We start from the raw sequence: 18,926 nt of genomic DNA, 5'->3' as shown, positions 1-18,926 counted from the left end.
TACAAACAGCCCTTCCCACCCCAGAGATTGTTATCAGCAGCCTGAAAAAAAAGCTTGACAAACAGCAGCCATCTCTGGTCAGACGTACCACCTTAAGCCCATTATCACAATTTTCATTCCCTCCTAAAACTGAAAATTAAGTGAGAAGAAAGAGAAAATGCTACTGTGGAATTACTGTCCATGCTGCTCTGGATGTTAGCAGACTGTAGCAAATTGAATTTTCCTTCTCACAGATGTGCCAAAGTACACAGTACTATTGGAAACTTGAAGAATCTACCTCTACTATTTAATAACTGCAACAGTGCACTAATGCAGAGATCACTGAAAGCTCTGGGAGCTGCACAAGCTCTTTTCCTAGGGAAAAAACCAAAACAGCTTGATGAAAAAAAACAAAACAAAACAAAACAAAACAGAATGAGATACTGTCCACATAAGGATTATGCTCAGAAGCTTCAATAAGAAGCAGAACATTTGTTTCCACTGGATATTCCATCTAATGTTCAAAGGAGAGAAAAGGCATAGCTGTACCTCACTTCTGCAGCACGCTAGACAGCAACACACAGCACAGCAATGCCCAAAGCCAGCTGCAATCTCTTAAATGCATTCTTATTTTAAGGCAATGGAATAAGAGGAAAGGTGTACACACCTCTCGGATGGCACCATCACAAACCCTTATCACATTAAGGAACGTCGGCATGACCTGGGGCAGGAACTGCACACACTTCAGTCCAAGGGATTTGAAAATAAAGGTGATGGCCTGAACCACCATGGTGTGGTGCTGGGACAAGGACTGGTCTCGGAAAATTCTCATCAGTGCCACCATAGAGACAGCTGGATAGAATTCATCCAGGGGGAGGTTTCCCATGTTCACCAGCATCTCACTGGTACTGTAGTCCGCTAGGAGAAAGAAGACAATGCCATAAGCTATATATTAAATGTTTTTCAATACCATAGCACTTCAAGAGCATCTTGTACAATAATAATTTGCTCAGAACAGAAGATAAACTGGTAAGAAACTAAATAAACAAACAAAAAAACCCACAACTTGTTTGTATATTGAAGTTCTTTGTATATTCACTTGAAAGAGAAACCAAAAGAGGTGTTTCTCCAGATGCTTACAAGAATCCTGGCTAGATTTGGACTCCGAGAGGCTGACAGCAGAAGCATCTCGTGACTGATCAATCATGCCAATGTTCACCTTGTGTTTGTAGGGGTCCAAAGCACCCAGCAGCCCTAACACACGAATAGCCTGATAAAAGAGAAACAAAGAAAATTTGTCGGAAACATAGCACTAAGGCAAAAGTCAACACATGAATTCAGGCTTGGAAAGGTGCTGAGGATTAAAGAAAGAAAATCTGGAACTAAAACGACTGCCTGCAGAAAGCACCAGGCCTTTCCATCCGACTGCTGGAGGCCATTTCACTCATTCATGTTTTCACTCTCTTAATTCTGCTTATTGTACTTAAGTCAGCCACAGCAATTATCTTTCACTTTTTGTTTTTTAATCTTTGTTCACAGGCATTTATTTCAAATTTCAAAAGCACTCTTCAAAAAGCTTTTAGAAAGAATTGTGAGAAAGCTTTGTGTTCGTACCTCTCTACGGGTGCCCTGGTTCTGCTCAGTCTTTAGGAAGTTCAGAAGCACCTCCAGCAAAGTTGGGTACTTCCTGTATGGTTCCACCACATAACCAGTGCTAGCCACAAGCTGACCCAGTGTCCAAAGAGCCACCTGGAATGGTTAAATCCAGAAAAGATTTGTTTTGACCAGTGAATGTATTATGTCATGCAACAGAATTGGTGACTGACTTAATTGCCATAACTTGGAGATACAGTTCAAACAGGCACCAAGACTGAGTGCATGCATTTCAAATAAAAGTACTTCACTTTTTCCTTCTTTACCTTCAGAAATAATTCAGCACTGTGTCATGAAAGAGGCTATCTGCAGCCAGTGACACAAGTCACAAATGTGACTGTATGCTACCCAAGAGAGAGACTTGAGTGATTGAAAGTTTTCTTCTAGCAGCTGTGATGGGACACAGATACTTCATTACCATTTTTGTCCCAGAGAACAGCAAGTTTAGTGCAACTGTCAAACGCTTACTTGTCTTTTAGCCAGCAGGGAAGAGTCCTGTAGCATGTCCATAATTATAATGAAGAGTTCATCCACCCACTTCCTCATCTCCAGCCCACTGACCTATCGAAAAATCACATAAATTTAAGTTCTTTGTCCAGCATCACCAGAAGCTTGACAAGTGACAAACATGAAAAAGAGATACTTGCAATTTCCATACCTGTGCAAGTTCCCCTATAGTAGCTAGAACGTTGTTAATCACCCCTGGGTTTGGATCTGGATCAGGATCTTTCAGTTTCACAATTAGTGCCTGGGAGGTGACAGAGGAACAGATTAGAATGCATTGAGATGACTTCTTGCTGTACATGAAATACTCAAAGTCTTCTTTTTCTTCCTTTCCACCTAAAATTCCTCAGAGGCTGAACTTGCATCACAGTGAGTATTTGAACAGTAAATTAAAACACAGTGTCACAAACTTTATGCAAATCCAGAATCAAATTAGGTTACTCTGTCATATGCATGCATTAATACTCTGGGTGACATCCACACCAATCAGATTTTCTACTGCTATGATGAAGTGAAAGAAAAGCAGCTTCTGATCAAGGTAGATGTTGTACACCCACTTGCTGTATCATTTCACTCCAAAAATCAACAGAAAACGTGCGTGTGAGGGAAGCAGACAGAGAGGGAGAGACTGACTGTACCTTAAGGATAGGCTCCATATATGGACGAATGAGGCGTGGAGCATTAGAAACCAAATGACCCAACATCCTGGCACTTTGCTCTTTAATCCTACCAACACCACTGTGCTCTAGTTCTGTTAGAATCTGCAGAAAAGACAATGGAAGCATGAGCAATAAGAAAATAAAATGTAGATAAAAAATCTTCAGATTTCTCTCCTATCCAATGACACCAAAAGAAAAAAAGAACCTCAGCACTTTTAAATGATATTCTACATTTGCACTCCATCCAAACAGTTAATTGGAATATATGTCTTCAAAACAAACACACTTGTATGGAGCAGTGCCGCTCGTTTGCCTAACAGTTGTGCAGAACACTCCTCCTCAATGCAGTTGGAAAGTGCTCCAGCAAGATAACACAGAGCAAAATGGTGACCACTATCCTCCCATACTAAACACATTCCTAGAGCTTCATTCCAAACACCCATCAGTAAAAAAGGCTTGCTGAAACCTAAGCTGGTTGATTAATACATTCACTCACTCTCCCTTACATTCACTGTAGTCAGGTAGCCCAGTTCTTTAGTTTCCTAATCTCAGTTATGAAATACTTTGCAGGTATCCCTCTTCTTTACCTGGATTAACATCTTGCGCAGGAAAGGCATGACAAAGGCAGGGTTCATGCTGCTCAGGCGACCCACAGTACAGATGGCCAGCTCTCGGATTTCAAATACTTGATCATTCAGGGCCACAAAAAGAGCTTGCAAGTTTTCGGCCTGGGCAAGGTGAGCATCAAATCGCTCATCCAGAGATGCCAATACACAGAAACGTATATCAGGGTCTGCAAGAACACATTTGTTTTTTTTTTTTAGATGCGGGAAGCTCGTGTTTTTATTACTACCCTTAATCACAAGTGGACTCAAAATTTTTCATAACCTCAAAAAATAATTTAAAAAAATGCTGAAATCTTTCCCAGCATGAAACACTACCTCAGCATTTTACCCATGAGAAACAAGTTAGGTCAGCTCAACAGATTCAGTGCTGCTCAGTACTGCACCAATACCCCAATCAGTACGGTATCAATCTCTTGCACCTATAAGCAGCACACCTGGAGACTGTGTGCAGAAAACAACTTGTCTCAGGCTACCAGCATTTTTTTTGTAAAGACTGACATCTCAAGTTAATGGCAAGCATGTTCAGACTCTACATCAACACCCGCTAGTAGAACCTTTTTCTCTGAATGCTGAATACTAACCTGGGTCTGTTATTCCAACCACAAGCAGTTTGCTGAGAACATCAGCCACAACCTGCACTGCTGTCTGACTGACCACGTGGGCATGGCCACTGATCAAGTGGATGGAAGGCGTGAGCAAGCGAGAGCAAGTGCGTGCTGCTTCCATCCTTATCTCCTTGTGCTCACTGTTCAGAAAGTGGTCTGCACAATGCCGGACAAACTGAGTCAGAGAATGCCCTAGGAAGAAGAAGACAGGAACTTAACACAAGTTTACACCTTGATTACTGGTCTTACTGGGTAACAGGAGTTTAAGGAAGCCTTTTGCTTCCTTATTCTACACCTTACCTTCAAACTCAAAGCTGCCCAGCGTACGTAGGGCAAGTGTGATGCTACCCACATCACTGGCCTCTGGGATGTTGGTGAGGCTAGGGGAGGCCAGTTGGTGGGCAAGACCTTTTGGCATGCCTGGATGTCGCAGAGGTTTGTGCATTAAAACAAGGGAAAGCATTTTCAGCAGCCCATCCTGGATATCCTTCTTTAGCTGGGGGATCTGACGACTCAAGTCATATAGCACAGCTGTGAGAGCAGGGCTGATGGAAAGAAGCAGGCAGACAGCCATTATGTCAGCATACACTGATATAAACTTCATCTTACTTTTGCCTCCTAGACACAAAGGCAACTAAATTCAGCTCCAGGTGGTAACAACATTAATCTAAGCAGCTTCATGCTGCCATGATGCTTCCTCTGTACCTTCCCATATTAATAACTTCATGAGCTATGAAATTCCCAATAGAAGAGAAACCAGGAGCAAATATTCATCATTCTCCTTCCCTGCCAGTGTGATTTGGCAGAAATCTGCTGCCCTTCAGAGGCTTTCTACACTTTTGCAGGCTGCTGCCAAGTGTATTTGAACAGTGGGAAGTAAAGGAAATTGTCTTTGCATTCACTAGTTTCTTTAAAAAAAAAAAAAGAAAGAAAGAAAAAGACTTATTTACAGAGACCAATGCTTTTAAGTAATTCAAGACACATAATATCACTCTTCTGAAAGAACAATACAAATCATTTAGAAAAATAATCTTCCTTCACAACCTGAACACTTTCAAAATCTGCTTCTGCATGGTCAACAACGCCATCCAGTGGCTAACAGAAAAAAGTGCTCCCGTGCCTCATATTTACCTCAGACCCACAGCCAGCATAGGTTCCAGAAGCTCTTTAATGTCCTGCTGGATACTTGGTCCCATGGCTCGTGCCAACATACTAATGCAGGTGAAGACTGTAGCATCAACCTGCACAGACTTCTGTCTCCTGGAAAGAGATCATCTAGTAGTTAGTTAACAGGAGCTGCTATTTTTCTAACATTTTTTCTCATCTCACTTCTATTATCAGTCTTACAAAAATAATTGATTTTAACACGATCATTTAAGCCCACATCACAAAAATTACACAAAGAATGGGATCTTCAGCTTCTTCCTCTAACTTTGGCATACTTACTTGTGAGCAAAGTCCTTTGGTGGAAGAGCTGCTTTTATTATTTCAAGGACTTTTGGCAGGTAAGCTTGAAACTCAGATCTGACAGCCACAGAAAGCAAACCCAAGGCCTGGAAGGCTGCTGTTCTCTCCTTCTCCTTCTTCACACAGCTGAGAACATGGTTCATGGTGTCTGGAAGATACTGATCAGCTGCCCACAAGAGAGAACAAGACAGATATTGAAGGTCCTTTAGGTTTATACAGCTGCAGCAGATTTGTAACTATGTATTTACAAGTATAAAACCAGGCGACAGACACTGCAATATAAAACTCACTGGTGTAAGAGGTGGCAAACAGGTCGCTACACGATAAAACTCCCACAGCCTCAAAGGCTTTTTTTTCTTTTGAAAAAATAAGTTCCACAAAAATGAAAGAGCTACAAGAGAACATTGTAAAAGGTGGCCCAAGACACTGCCTACGAATTGCATACACAAACATGAAATAAGTACCTTGTTTTTATTGGAAAACTTAATCATGATTTTCCAACCTACTTGGATCAGTTTGATGACATGCCTACAACTCACATATTCTTTTAAGCTTGCTTGACAAATCAGCTGAACTGCAGCAGCAGCTACTTCTCACTTTACCTTGAGATTTTCTGGCAGATGCAACAGAGAAAGACAACTCTGCTGACAGTATTAAGGTCACCCTGATTGTGATCAAGAGAACAGAGTTCAGCCCTAAATGTGACACACTAATACAAAAAATAAATGAGGTACTACTTCTTAGGGTATCAATTACAGAATTCAGAGAACAGCTTTCAGTCCATTTTCTTCATTAGAGCAACACACTGGCATCAGATATCAAGTCATATTTTCCCAGAAAAAAAAACCTGTCCTCCCACCACTTGCATGGTGGAATTCGCCTGCTCATCTCCCAAGCACTGCATTTCTACTTCTGCATTGTCTGCACAAACTCATTTGGGTAACTTCAAGTACAATTTCACTTCTAACACTCAGCCACCTGCCTCCTCACCTGTGAATGCTGAAGGACGGAAAGCCGCCAGCCGTGGTAGCAGATTGAGAACTGTCATCTGAATCAAAGAGTTTTTGCTGGTTCTGCACTTAAGAACCCACTGGCACACCTGAAAGGATATGGATTGGGCTCTGAAGGATGGCTATTGGAAGCAAGGCAAGGCTGTTTATTACCCACGTACTTTAAGGCATTCTACTGACATTTGGCTTCAGAGCCCATCAGGAAGACAGATAATTAACAAATTAAACCACTGCTCTAACAGAGAGAATTATACAGCTAGAATACATACAATTACTGAGTTCTGATGCCCCGATTTAGTATTAGGCAGTATTGTCTTTCTAACAAGGATATAGAGGTTAATTACATTACAAAAACCTGCATCATGAATTTGGAAAGGCAAGACTGAATGCTTACCTGATCAAACTTTTCCTCCATTAGATCCCTGCAGCATCGACTTTCTACCAGTGTAGACTTTGCTGGCACAGGTGAAGTTGCAAAACCCATGATTCCTTGGTGGGCATTGTAACCCAGAAGACCAGCCAAAGCATTTGACTGAGAGGGCTGAAGAGACTGGAAGCTAGTGAAGGGAGTGATGTGGCGAGGTTTGGTACTAAAGCCCATCAGGTCTTTGCAGTACTTGTCATGCACAAGCTGCTGCTGAGTGATCTCCTCCATCTCCTCTCTAAGGCGCTGGATAAAGCAGAAAAGCACATGTGAAAAATAACACAGGTGACTAAAAGATACCCAGTCCAGTGCTACCTAAATATCCTAAGCAGCATGTTGTATCATTGATATCCAAATGGCTGGAAGACATCAACTAAGCTAAATTCAGCAAAAAAATATTTGGATATCTAATTTGAAACAAAAGAGACTGCACTCTATATTGTTTTTTTTTCCATTGTAATTAATTCAATTAATAGCACTTTCCATCAGAGCTTGATACCTATTCAGCCCAAACTCGTTGTTTCTCTGACACTACCTAATTTGAAACAATCAATGCTCTGATCCACATTCAGATCAATCTACTTCAAATACAATGGTTTATTTTCACAGGTTGCTGGGCTGCTACCCACTGTCAATCAACAGATTGGCAGCCAAAAGCCATAGTCCCCATCCTGTTCATTTGCTCACCTCTCCCTCCATACTGCTGATCCTCACGAGCTCGTTGAGGATCAATAAGGCACCATGGATTCGGTCATCACGGTTCATTCCTTTCTCCTTGGCCAAAGTTTCATCAAAACCCTTCTCAGCCTCTTCATATGTATGCTTGGGGGAAAAAAAAAATATTAAAATCTCAATGATCATAACAGAGGCAAAACCAGTAGAAAAACTGTAATTAATACTGCTAGCTAAGAATCATCCACAAGTTGTAGAATCTGCTGCAGAATATTTTCAACAGCATTAATCAAACAGCCAGTCAGCCATGCCATGGTATAAACTTCATCACTAGCTTCATCACATTTTTGACCACAAGGAAGCAGAGTTCACAATATTCAGCTGCACTGTCCAAGTTCTGTTTGATACTAGGAAGCCTTAAGCCATGTAACAATGGCAGCAAAGCTGAATTTCAAATAAAGCTTAACTCTTCTAAAACAGCTGTTTCAAAATAAAGTTATTTTCTTACTCTGTACCACTGAGGTTTCTGCATTTCTTTTGGTTCCCGCTGAGTAGTGAGGATAAGGCAGGCTCTTAAGGCAGAAACGGCTCCCTCTCGAATGGCCTGTTTGGGATCCCACACAGCCACAAAAATATTGTCAAAGAACGGCTGCACTTGCTGGAAGAAGAAGGTAGGCACACTGATTGCCAGCTCACGCAGTACAAGAACCTGGAGGTGGGGAAAGAAACAGTAAGTCTGTGAAAATGAGCACCCATACACAAACCTCAATTTTTAGAATGCAGTATCATTTATTTAGACTGTTAGTGTCTGTGAGCCTGAGCTGTAACCAGTTCTGTCCACTTTTACAGATGATAGCATAATGGTGTCTCAACCTTGTTTAGTCATGAGGAATTCATAAGGCAGAAGTGAGGAAACAATGCATCTGCTATGACAGGATCACAGATCCTTACAATTGCGCTAGCAGAGCTTTTTCCCAGCTTTCTGAGAACTTCTCCTACCATTAAACCTAACCACCCCATTCCAAGACAGGTGAAGTCAGAAAAAAAAAAAAAAAAAGATCACTTACAGCTGCATGTCTTCGACCTTCATTCCTGTCAGCCCCCAGCCATTCCAGAGCACGTTTCACCTCAAACTCCACATACTCGGCTGTGAAGGTGTCACCAGCCATTGCAAGCCGCCCAATAGCCTTGGAAGCCATTTCCATTACAACTGGGTCATTGGATGGCAAAAGGTTCCTCAGATAGTTTGCAAACCTGCCGATACGGGTGGCGTTACCTCCTTCAACACCAATAAGGCTTGCTGTAGAGAAAAGGAGCAGTGCTGTAGGTTCTCCCTAAGGATCGGTGGAGCAGACAGCAGCTAATCCCTAATTGAAAGTATTCCCTATCCATTCCTTAAAGATTCCCATTAACTTTTCCTAAACTGCAAATCCACTGGAAAAAAACAAAGAAAGAAACAAACAGTAGGAGAGGGTCACCATTCTTCTAAACCTGAACTTGTTAAATGGACAGGAAAACGCATCAAATAGCCTCATAGATTTTCCCCATTTTTAGTCTAAAAAACAGAAAAAAAAATCCACCCTAGGATCACAGACCCATTCCTAATAGGAAGGCATCTATCCACATGCAACTGCTATAGCTGGTCTGCCTCAGCAGAGAAGTGAAAGACAGAACAGACCATGGAGATTGCTCTCCTAAATCAGCCCTAGAGGTGGGCTCTCAAGGCTATAGGGGTGGATGCATGTTGGCAGGGCAGTGTGGTGGGAGCTTGTGCTGCCAGTGCCTGGGTTGTATCTGCTCTGTAGATACAGAGGCCATCAGTATTCGGGGCTGTCCAGCCAGCACCTTTCAACAGCACTAAAGTCACAGAAACAACTTTAAAGCAATACTGTCAGCTTAAGAGTCAGATGTTATTAACAATGATTTCTCTAGCTATGAGGCTTCCACTGTCTTCAAACTTGTTGGGATTGGATGATTATGCCTGTGAAGCTAACTGATAGGCAACTCCTACTTGGTTGCTAAAGAAATAATTCTGCAATACAAGCTATTCATTCAGAAAGCTGAGTATTTATACAAGCTGATTTTCTTAACAATTAAAACACAGGCAGCTCTGCCACATCACAGCACAACCAGAGCTACTGATGGAGAACCTGATCAGAATTAAGGCAAAAGTTACATGAGCCTCTCCCTTGGATGGAAGATGCTATTACTCTGCCAGGCAAATGTAAACACAATAATCTCCTCAGACAGAAAAGAGTTCAGAAGTCAGCCCTCCAGGATGCATATAAAACAGTATCACAGAATCACTTGGGCTGGAAGAGACCTCAAAGATCGTCTAGTTCCAACTCCCCTGCCTCAGTAGGGCTGCCATCCTCTAAATCAGGCACTAAACAGAGAGCACAAATTGTTCTCAGTTGAGCTCAGGAACAGAATTTTCATGTGCTCAGCACTCATTCATGTTTGATGTTTGACTCCCAGAAGAGCTCACCGCCCATTAAGCACCAGGTTTTCAGCCACTCTCAGCACTCAGCAGCTCCCATGCTAACACTAACAGGCAGATTTTCTGAGCCCAGCAGCTAGCACACACCCAGCGTATTGAGCAGTTGGACATAAGGCTCTGACTGCAGAAGTTCATTCATTTGGAAAATCTGTCCCAACTGAACAAGTACATGAAGAGAAAACTCAAAGGCATAAAGCACTTTTACTCACCTATAGCCAAAATGCCACCCTTCCTTTCATTTGCATCAGAGCTAGAGACCAGTTCAAAAATGTGATGGTTCAGCTGATCATAAAACCTGGTGGACTCCTCCTGGCTCATCTATAACAGGAAAAGATTCATAAAGGCTCTCAGCATTCTCTCTTCTCTTGCTACTTCCAAAACCTCCATAGAGACAATGCTCCTTAAGTTACATTAATAGAAAGAACCATACATTATAAACACTTTCTCTTCTTTACGCCCTTGACCTGTTGAGTTTATTAATCCTGGTGCTTGACCATCCATCGCTCACCTCTCCTCTCCTACATGCTTGGGCAAAGGTAAGCTCCATATTATGCCCCACCTCCTCACTAATAACAGTTTCCATGTTTTCCAAAAACATCCATCCCCAGAGTACCCAGCTAGTGCCCTACACTCATTTAACAGACAGATAATACATTTTTTGCAGCACTCACTTCACGGAGCTCCATGGTGACATAATGCTGCAGGTCCTTGGCAGCTTTCGCCCTTGTTTCTTCACTGCGACTCTTCAAGCCATTGGCAAATTGTTGGAGAATAGACACAGTGCCTGACATGGTGCTGTTATGCTGAGGCTTGGGGCATCAATTCCTGTAAGTTCTTCAGAGACACAGGATTTTTAGTACTTTCAATTACTAAAATCTCTGAGCTTAACTCTGTCCCTACTGCCTTTTTCCAACATATATCCCACTGCATGCAAGGATGCTGTGCCAGACAGTATAAACAATACAGCTAACCAGTACCTTCCCCCAGGCATTACAGTCCCGTGATAAAACCACATCACTACATCACACTGTGCTGTCTCCCACAGCCCATTTCCTCCCTGGTTCCTCCAACAGCAAAACACACTCCGGTAGGTCAGGTGCACCCATGCTGCTCTAACTGCAAGACGCGCGACAGCCAAAAAGACACACAGTAAGATGAAGTTCTGCAGTCACCCTATAATGAGGCACAGTCCTTCCCATGAATGTGCCATTATGGCATCTGATTCCTCTGTGAGCATTTTCACCCAAGTTTCTCCACAGAAATCCCCGTGTTCTAACAACACTTGGGGCCTGGCAAGCATTACATTCCTCAGGAGATATTTAGAGATGAAATGTCCACTTATAGCAACAGCAGTCACTGCAGGGGGATGTTTGCTATTGTAACATGCATCAGAACCTCCTCGCAAGTGCTTTTTTTTTTTTTTCTTTTGTAAAGAATATTTTAAACGTTTCAAAACATCACATCGCATAAACCCAAGCTGGCCACTTGACAGAAGAGGCCACAGCACCACAACGCACCAAAACTTCAATTTCCCCCCTCCCCAGTATCCCCCACACAGCCACAAATCCCACGGAGAACACCGCACAGGGCGACCTCGGGGCTCCTCACGACGAGGGGAGCCGCCTGAAGGAGCCCCATCCCCGCTGAGGGGGCGGCAGGCCCGAACCCCACAAGCCGGGAGCGCGGGAAGGCTGAGGGAGCGCGACGCGCGGGAACGGGGCCTCCGCCGTGGGGCTGAGGGAGGCCGGACCGCTGACAGGGCGCGAGGCGCCGGCCTGGCGGGCTGTGAGGCGGGAGGGCTGTGAGGCGGGAGGGCCGCGATGGCGGGGCCGCGCAGATGAGCGAGGAGTTACGGGATGCTGAAGGGAGGCTCACGAGCAACGCTCACTCACCACCTCCACCCCAAACGCCGCCAACGCCACCGCCGGCTCCCCCGCTCTGGGCCCCGGCGGCCTCCCCCGCGCCTACCGGACCGGCGAGACGCTATCGGCCAATAGGCTCCCAGAAAAGGTTTGATAGGTACTGCATTTGGCCAATAGAAATAGAGGAAAAGGGAAGGGGCGCTCCTAGCCCCGCCCCTCCTCCTGAAGAGCCGCAAGAAGAGTGACCGTCACCGCGCTGCCAATCAGTAGGCGAACTGCGAGTGACTGGCAGCACGCTCTACCAATAGAAAGCTAGGTTCGCCCGGCTGGTGACAAGCCTGGGCTAGGCCCGCCTTCCAGACGCCGGCAGCCCTCCGCCCTCCACGGGAGCCCGTGCGCGTTGTACGCATGCGCAAAGACTGAGGCGCAGGGCCGCGCCCGGTGCGTATGCGAAATGAGTCCGTGTGGGGCCGAGGGCGGGCGCGGCGGAGCGGTTCTCAGCAAACGCAATGGCGCTTAGAGCGGGACTGGGAGGCGCCTCAGAGCCATCCCTGGTGGCCGTGCGGCATTTCATACTTCCATCAGACCCCGGCGGAGCGTTACAAATTTCCGTTGGGCCGCGCGGTAGCGGAACCCTCCGCGCGGGGCTGAGGGGCGGGGGGGGCGGTGCGGGCGGTGCGCATCACCTCGGGCGCCGCGCGGGGCTCCCCTCAGGCGTGGCCATGGCGGCGGTGCGTCCCGCCCGCCCCTCCGGGCCCTGACGCGCGGCCCTTTTCCTTGCAGGTGCTGCGAGAGCATGGGGCCGGCGGAGCCGGTGCAGAAGATCAGCATTAACGCCGAGAGCCCTCGCGGCGGCGAGAGGAACGGCTGCGGGGCGGGGGCTGAGCGCAGCCCCGCCGGCGGCTGGAGGCAGAAATGCGCGGCCTACGTGCTGGCGCTGCGGCCCTGGAGCTTCAGCGCCTCCCTCACCCCCGTGGCTCTGGGCAGCGCGTTGGCCTACCGGGCCGAAGGAGCGCTGGACCCGCGGCTGCTGGTGGGCAGCGCCGTGGCCGTGCTGGCCGTGCACGGGGCCGGCAACCTGGTGAACACCTACTACGATTTCTCCAAAGGCATTGATCACAAAAAGAGCGATGACAGGACGTTGGTGGACCAGATCTTGGAGCCTCAGGACGTGGTCCGGTTCGGGGTGTTCCTGTACACTGTGGGCTGCGTCTGTGCCGCTGGGCTCTATGCCGTCTCGACGCTGAAGCTGGAGCACCTGGCCCTGGTTTACTTCGGGGGGCTGTCCAGCTCCTTCCTCTATACTGGAGGTAAGCACCGGGCCCCGTTTGCTTTCAGTCTGAATGGGATAGTGAGCTGACTTGTCAGAGGAGATCCAAGTGATCTAATAGGCTGCCTGGAAAATATTTGGTGGTATTCCCTGGAGTGCTGGTACATAGCCTTGCCATTGATTGCTGTGGGGAGGTGTGAGAAGGGATGCATCAAGGTCAGCTGGAAAGTAGCATTGAGACATTGATACCGTAAGGCAGTTGATCAGAAAAGTCTCTAGGACTCAAGCTGGAGTGTTAGAAAGCAGGAGTTCTTTAATAGCAGCACTGAATGCATGGGGGTCATCCCCCTATCACCATGGCTTGCATGCTTACAAAAGATCTCTAGTTAATATACATCACTTGTGTTACATGAGTTTTCCAAGAGGTATGTTATATATGCAGTACTTTCTTAGAGTTATGTTACATATGCAAGTTTCACAGAATTATGTATTCAGTGACCAATTTCAAGCAGGGGCTCCTATTTCTTTGGTACAAAGACTTGGTAAAACTTCCTTATCTCCTTGGTTCAGAGACACAGCTCTTCCTGTTATCTGAACAGGTCCACGTCCATTCATCAATCAACACTAGCAAATGTAACAACATCGTTGTAACTTGTATCAACATTGTTAGCTCTACAGAGTAGTGGCTGTAGGTGCTCCTCAGAACTGTTACTGAAGCTTTTTGTGGTGTGTATCTCATGTCTTCAACTGTATGGCTTGCTGCATGTGTCCTTTTCCATTGGTGGAATTTGTTATCTTTTGGAATGTTGTTATTCTTTACATGGAATTCCATTGAGAATGCAGAACAGTACGTGCTTGTTTTACTGAGAAAGAGGGTGTTCTTAGTGTTGTTCTGGGTTGGGTTGGTACAACATGAGAGGCTGGAGAAATTTACAAGCTGCATTTTCTTTATTCTCCTTGGGAAAAAGAGAAAATATGCCTCAGCCATAGCTATGTACTTGTTGGCTGTTTTACAGTATTTCTATGGGAAGGGCTGATCTGTTGTAATCTATTCTCTGTTGTCATTTAGTTGTTTGATGATGCTTCATTGTATTCTTGTGTTTTGCCACAGGAATTGGATTTAAATATGTTGCACTCGGAGATGTGGTGATCCTGATCACCTTTGGGCCCCTGGCCGTCATGTTTGCCCATGCTGTGCAGGTTGGTTATCTGTCTGTCTCACCGCTGCTCTACGCTGTCCCACTGGCTCTCAGCACTGAGGCCATCCTGCACAGCAACAACACGCGAGACATGGAGTCTGACCAGCAGGCAGGCATTGTCACCTTGGCTATCCTCATCGGCCCTGCGCTCTCCTATGTTCTCTACACCGTGCTGCTCTTCTTACCCTACTTGATTTTCTGTGTGTTGGCCACACGCTACACCATCAGCATGGCATTGCCACTGCTCACCATCCCGATGGCATTTTCACTGGAGAGGCAATTTCGGAGTCAAAACTTCAACAAAATTCCTCAGCGGACAGCCAAACTCAATCTCCTTTTGGGGCTCTTCTATGTTTTTGGAATTATGCTGGCACCAGCTGGTGCTCTGCCCAAACTGTAACAAGCTGTAGAGCCAGACCTCACAGTTCAGTATTAATGCCAATGAAGAGGGGGATTATGTGGGTAGCTGACCTGTTATGAACAGTGTGAAACACAGAGAGACTGTCCTGAGCTGTTGATTGTATGTGAGTGTTATGATTTCTGGTCTTGGTTAGCTTGCACATCAGGCTTTAGAGAAGCCATTTATCAGTTCCTTGGAATACCACTTCCTTGCAGCTTTGATTCTGGAGAAGCAATGTGACCTGAGGACAAGAGTTTAAAGAATGTCACCCATCTGCTGATGAATTCTGAGGGGCTTCCACTGTTAATGGAAGTAAGATTGAGTCTCATACAAACTGTCCCTTCACAAGTAGATTGATTGCTCTTACAACTCCTTACCACAGTCATATGGAGTTCAGTGGCTCCTACGTGGCAAATAGAAAGCACTGCCAAATGTTTAGCATCACAATGACATAGGTGCTATCACTTCACTCCCTTGAGAACGTGATTCATCAGTCGTATCTTTTAATTTTTATTGGTTTTCTTTTTCCTTTTGAGCTTTAATTTCCAAGCTCTATGAATGGTAGTAGGATACTCATTAATTCACTGCTGTCTCTGCCTCTGTGGTGTGTGGGTGCTAAAATGGAGCACAACTAGCCCACGGCACAAGCTTGAAGACAAAACCAGTAAATGTATTCTGCTGTGAAAGCTGAACCTGTAAATGCAAATCACACAAATGAATAGCCTTGAATGCGTAGAAAAACAAGTGGTTTCCCTTTCTACTTTTGCTTAAATTTAACTGTCTGAAAGGACAGCCATGTAGTTAAGGAGAAATGATGGACAGGGTGCCAAAATTCGTGGACCTGGATTGATATTTGAGTGGGAGAACAAGCTTTCAGTTGAAAAAATATGTTTTTTAATTGTCATTCTCTCTGTTTAGAAGCTTGAAGTACCATAGTCAAATGTCCTATTATAAGACCTAAAAGAAGCCCAAGTAAGAAGCAAAGGAGAAAGACACAGGGTTAGCAAAAATAAATGATTGTGTTGGTTCTATGTATAAATGAGAACTGGGGATGGGAAGAAACCATCTTTACTAACCAGATTTTTTCTAAGGCAGGCCAATTTGTGTGACTGAATCCCACTTAAATGTTAGGAGCTCTGAAGTGAGTTTCCCCACCTCTTCTCCTCCCTCTGCACCTTGCAGCATTGTTTAATTTTCTTCTTTATATCTCACCTATTGATACTTTGACCATTTGGAGAACTATTTGTTTCAGTAAATGTGCAGCAGTATGAAAAGCAAACCATGCCAAACATCACTGGGACATAAACATAACTGTCACTTTCCATACAAAGATGAATTTTGTCCCTTTTTTTTGTTACTTGGTGGCAGTTGAATTCTCTTTTTTTGAAGAAAAAGTATTTATTTCCTATACTTGGGGGTTTGCTGAGTTGTTTACCGGAGTTGTGAAGAGCTTCACAGCAATTCATCCTGGTGTTCCACTCTGTTAGTGCCTGGAGCACAGCCTTGCTTTTGAACCAAGGGGGGAGTGTGTTAATTACTATATAAAGGACTTTTAAGCAATAAACTTAGCATGGTGTTGTCCTTCATTTGTTATAATTAAGTCATACATTCAAAAGTACTGAGTGTTGTATTAGTGGAATGTGCCACTGCCAGTGCTGAAGCTGTTAATGAGACAAGATTACATAGTACTGAGAGTTCAGTGACAAAACCTGATCTGACTGGGCACAAGACAAGAAGATAAGGACTTCAGCAACTGTCTGCTGCTTTATACAGCAAAATACTTGGCTAGATTAGAAACATGAGGAGAAAAGGAAAGAATTCAGCTTGGGCAGATGGAGGGAGATAGAAGTGTTTTGGAATTAAGTAGAGGTATACAACACAGTATCTGCTGTTGTTTCTTTGTGGACCTACAGAATAAAGAAGAGCTTGGCTCTGTGACCCGCATCACTTTTCTGCAGAATAAAAGCTTTCTCAGGGATGTGGACTGAGCTGGTGGATCTGCTAATTGTACACTGGGAGATAAGTGGGTGTATTAATCCCAACGTGGCTTTGTTGTTACCCTTTGTAGCAGCTGTGAGCTTCATTTTATGATATTTTACGTAGCTTTCAGTTTAAAAGAGTATTTCTCTTTTTCTACTCCTTCTGCACAGAGTTAATCAAGCTGAATTACTTATGGTGACTAAGACATGGCTTGTGTGTCTGATAGCTGTACTGGTGGAGAAAGAGCTGGGGAATAACTAGTAGTGAAGCAGTGTATGCAACTGTGGTTGTATTGGTGCCCTTCAGTCATGGGAAGAATCACTGCTTTCTATTCAAAGAGATGAAGGAAGAATTCACTCACACTTGTGTATGTTTGTGGAATTCTTTTCAAGGAGAGGAATCACAGAATCACAGGGGTTGGGAGGGACCTCCAGCAGTTTAGTGGTGAGGATTAGAGGAAAATCAGTCTGAAATGCTTTTGCTTCCTAACAGATACTGGTTGCATACGGTTCCCTGTCTGTGAAAGAATGTAATTTCACATTCTTGGGGTTACTGATAAGAGCTCCCACTTTCTTCACCATGGCTTTGAGGAAGTCATTTACCTACTTTGTGTATCAGGAAACAGCTAACTTTTGCCTACCTCACAGGGATGCTGAGCCAACATCGCTATCACAGCTTTGAAAGTAACAAGTGCTTTATCTCTGTGTGCTTTCCAAAAGCATGTTAGCATTAGAAAGCATTTTAGGTATGAACTAACCTAAAGGTTAACTGAACCAGTGCAAGCAGACCAAAATCACCTCCGAGCTGACACTGAGTGGTAAGAGAGGCTCCCTTGGTTTGTTTTGTGATGAGGATGCTGAGTCTTTCCCTGTCCCTCTCCTTCCTGTCCCCTGTGTCTTTACCTGAATATACATTTCTTAAGCTTCTTACAGATCTCTCCTGAGCTGTGTTGCTGTGTGATGAGTCTGCATTGGTAGGTTTACTGATTCATGTGTCCTAAAGCACCTCCTGGCCTTTCTTACTCAATGAAATGACTGAATGTTCTACTGCGTTCAATTATTTTAGATCATTCTGTTTTTGCACATGTATTAGAGAATTCTCTGGGGAGGATGGGGTCTTTATCTGCAGTGGTTATAGTGTAAGGACATGAAAGCTCATACCTATTATTTCATGTTTGCTGAGTCTCCTTATGAGTTGCATAATCATGTCCTTCCACATCATTGGATAAGAAGTTCAGTAGCAGTGGTCACCTCATATTAACAGCAGACTTCAGACAGGTGTTAGTGTTTCCATCAATAAGCAGAATTTCCTTTGATGCAGTTTTCTGTGCCACGTCCTGCTCAGCATCTGTAAGGAGCTTCCAGCTGAACTTTCTCAACATTTAATCTTTTTAATAAAGGTGGACTTTTTCATCCTCACCTGTGTGACCTGCTATCCTTCAGCATTGTGGTCTCGCAGTGGCTTTATTTTGCTCCATAGGCCTGTGGCAGAACAACGCCTCCCTTTTGGAAGAACCAGAAACAGACTTGATGGCTTCGCCTTCATTTTCCCTGTTGTGACAGTGAGCTTCTCGTGGTGGTGTTGCTGCTGCCTCCTTACCAGCACTGGTCCGAGGTAGTGGAGATAGCTGTGTTTGGAAGTTTTTGGCAGTCTATGCATTTTTTCTAGGGGGTTTGCAGATACATTACCACCAAGCTAGCACACTAGTGGTCAAACTCACTTTAAAGAAGCGTGCCCTCTAGTAGAAACTTCAACCACTGGGAATTGACGTAATGCTGAGCAGCTTTTTGCCCACGTCCTGCCTAGGAGGGGCTGTAATTCTGGCTGTCCGCAGATGGCAGCACCGCTCTGCTGCAGCACCGTGCGGGTGCTGTGCCCGACGTGCGGCGCTGACCGGAGCACCTCAGCCGTTACTTGGTGTATCTGTGCCGCGCCATTCTGAAAATCGCTCTTATTTCTTTATACCAGCAGATTTAGCGTATGTTTTTTCTTTTTGCTCATCAGCTCACAAAGCAGGAACCTCGCAGTGTCTATAAGCAATAAGGGATTGGTGGATCTTCCCTGCCAGTTCTTCCAGCGCTGGAACTCTAAATTCCGTATCCCAAATAACCCTGTT

At 44.7% G+C, this 18,926-nt stretch overlaps 2 protein-coding genes across 3 annotated transcripts in view; one reads left to right on the top strand and one right to left on the bottom strand.

Annotated features, from left to right (window-relative positions):
- MTOR (mechanistic target of rapamycin kinase) overlaps positions 1-12,084 on the bottom strand; it is a 61,830-nt gene extending 49,746 nt beyond the window's left edge. Inside the window, exons 1-19 of one of the 2 annotated variants that reach the window (XM_031613447.2) lie at positions 11,992-12,084; positions 10,771-10,933; positions 10,309-10,417; positions 8,667-8,899; positions 8,108-8,308; positions 7,615-7,749; positions 6,898-7,173; positions 6,484-6,592; positions 5,473-5,659; positions 5,158-5,286; positions 4,327-4,571; positions 4,003-4,218; positions 3,383-3,588; positions 2,775-2,897; positions 2,291-2,380; positions 2,101-2,193; positions 1,594-1,728; positions 1,120-1,249; positions 647-897 (exon numbers count right to left, since the gene is read on the bottom strand). In XM_031613447.2, the coding sequence (XP_031469307.1) occupies positions 647-897; positions 1,120-1,249; positions 1,594-1,728; positions 2,101-2,193; positions 2,291-2,380; positions 2,775-2,897; positions 3,383-3,588; positions 4,003-4,218; positions 4,327-4,571; positions 5,158-5,286; positions 5,473-5,659; positions 6,484-6,592; positions 6,898-7,173; positions 7,615-7,749; positions 8,108-8,308; positions 8,667-8,899; positions 10,309-10,417; positions 10,771-10,890 (2,988 nt within the window). In that variant the 5' untranslated portion in view covers positions 10,891-10,933; positions 11,992-12,084. The other variant, XM_090123263.1, reaches the window with a different exon arrangement.
- A 244-nt stretch (positions 12,085-12,328) lies between these two features.
- UBIAD1 (UbiA prenyltransferase domain containing 1) lies at positions 12,329-15,402 on the top strand. The gene is made up of 3 exons (XM_031613450.2): positions 12,329-12,402; positions 12,745-13,271; positions 14,343-15,402. The coding sequence occupies exons 2-3, from the start codon at positions 12,758-12,760 to the stop codon at positions 14,828-14,830; spliced, it is 1,002 nt and encodes a 333-aa protein (XP_031469310.1). The 5' UTR covers positions 12,329-12,402; positions 12,745-12,757; the 3' UTR covers positions 14,831-15,402.
- The last annotated feature ends 3,524 nt before the right edge of the window (positions 15,403-18,926 follow it).

Source organism: Phasianus colchicus, chromosome 22, assembly GCF_987193195.1.
Source record: "Phasianus colchicus chromosome 22, bPhaCol1.hap1.1, whole genome shotgun sequence".
Classification (NCBI taxonomy): domain Eukaryota; kingdom Metazoa; phylum Chordata; class Aves; order Galliformes; family Phasianidae; genus Phasianus; species Phasianus colchicus.
The sequence above is the reverse complement of the archived record's forward strand: the minus strand, read 5'-3'. Positions and strand labels throughout refer to the sequence as shown.

Coding starts and splice junctions, on each gene's coding strand:
- UBIAD1 (XM_031613450.2), top strand. CDS start 12,758: ATGGGGCCGGCGGAGCCGGTGCAGAAGATCAGCATTAACGCCGAGAGC. Junction 13,272..14,342: donor CTCCTTCCTCTATACTGGAG/GTAAGCACCGGG, acceptor GTTTTGCCACAG/GAATTGGATTTAAATATGTT.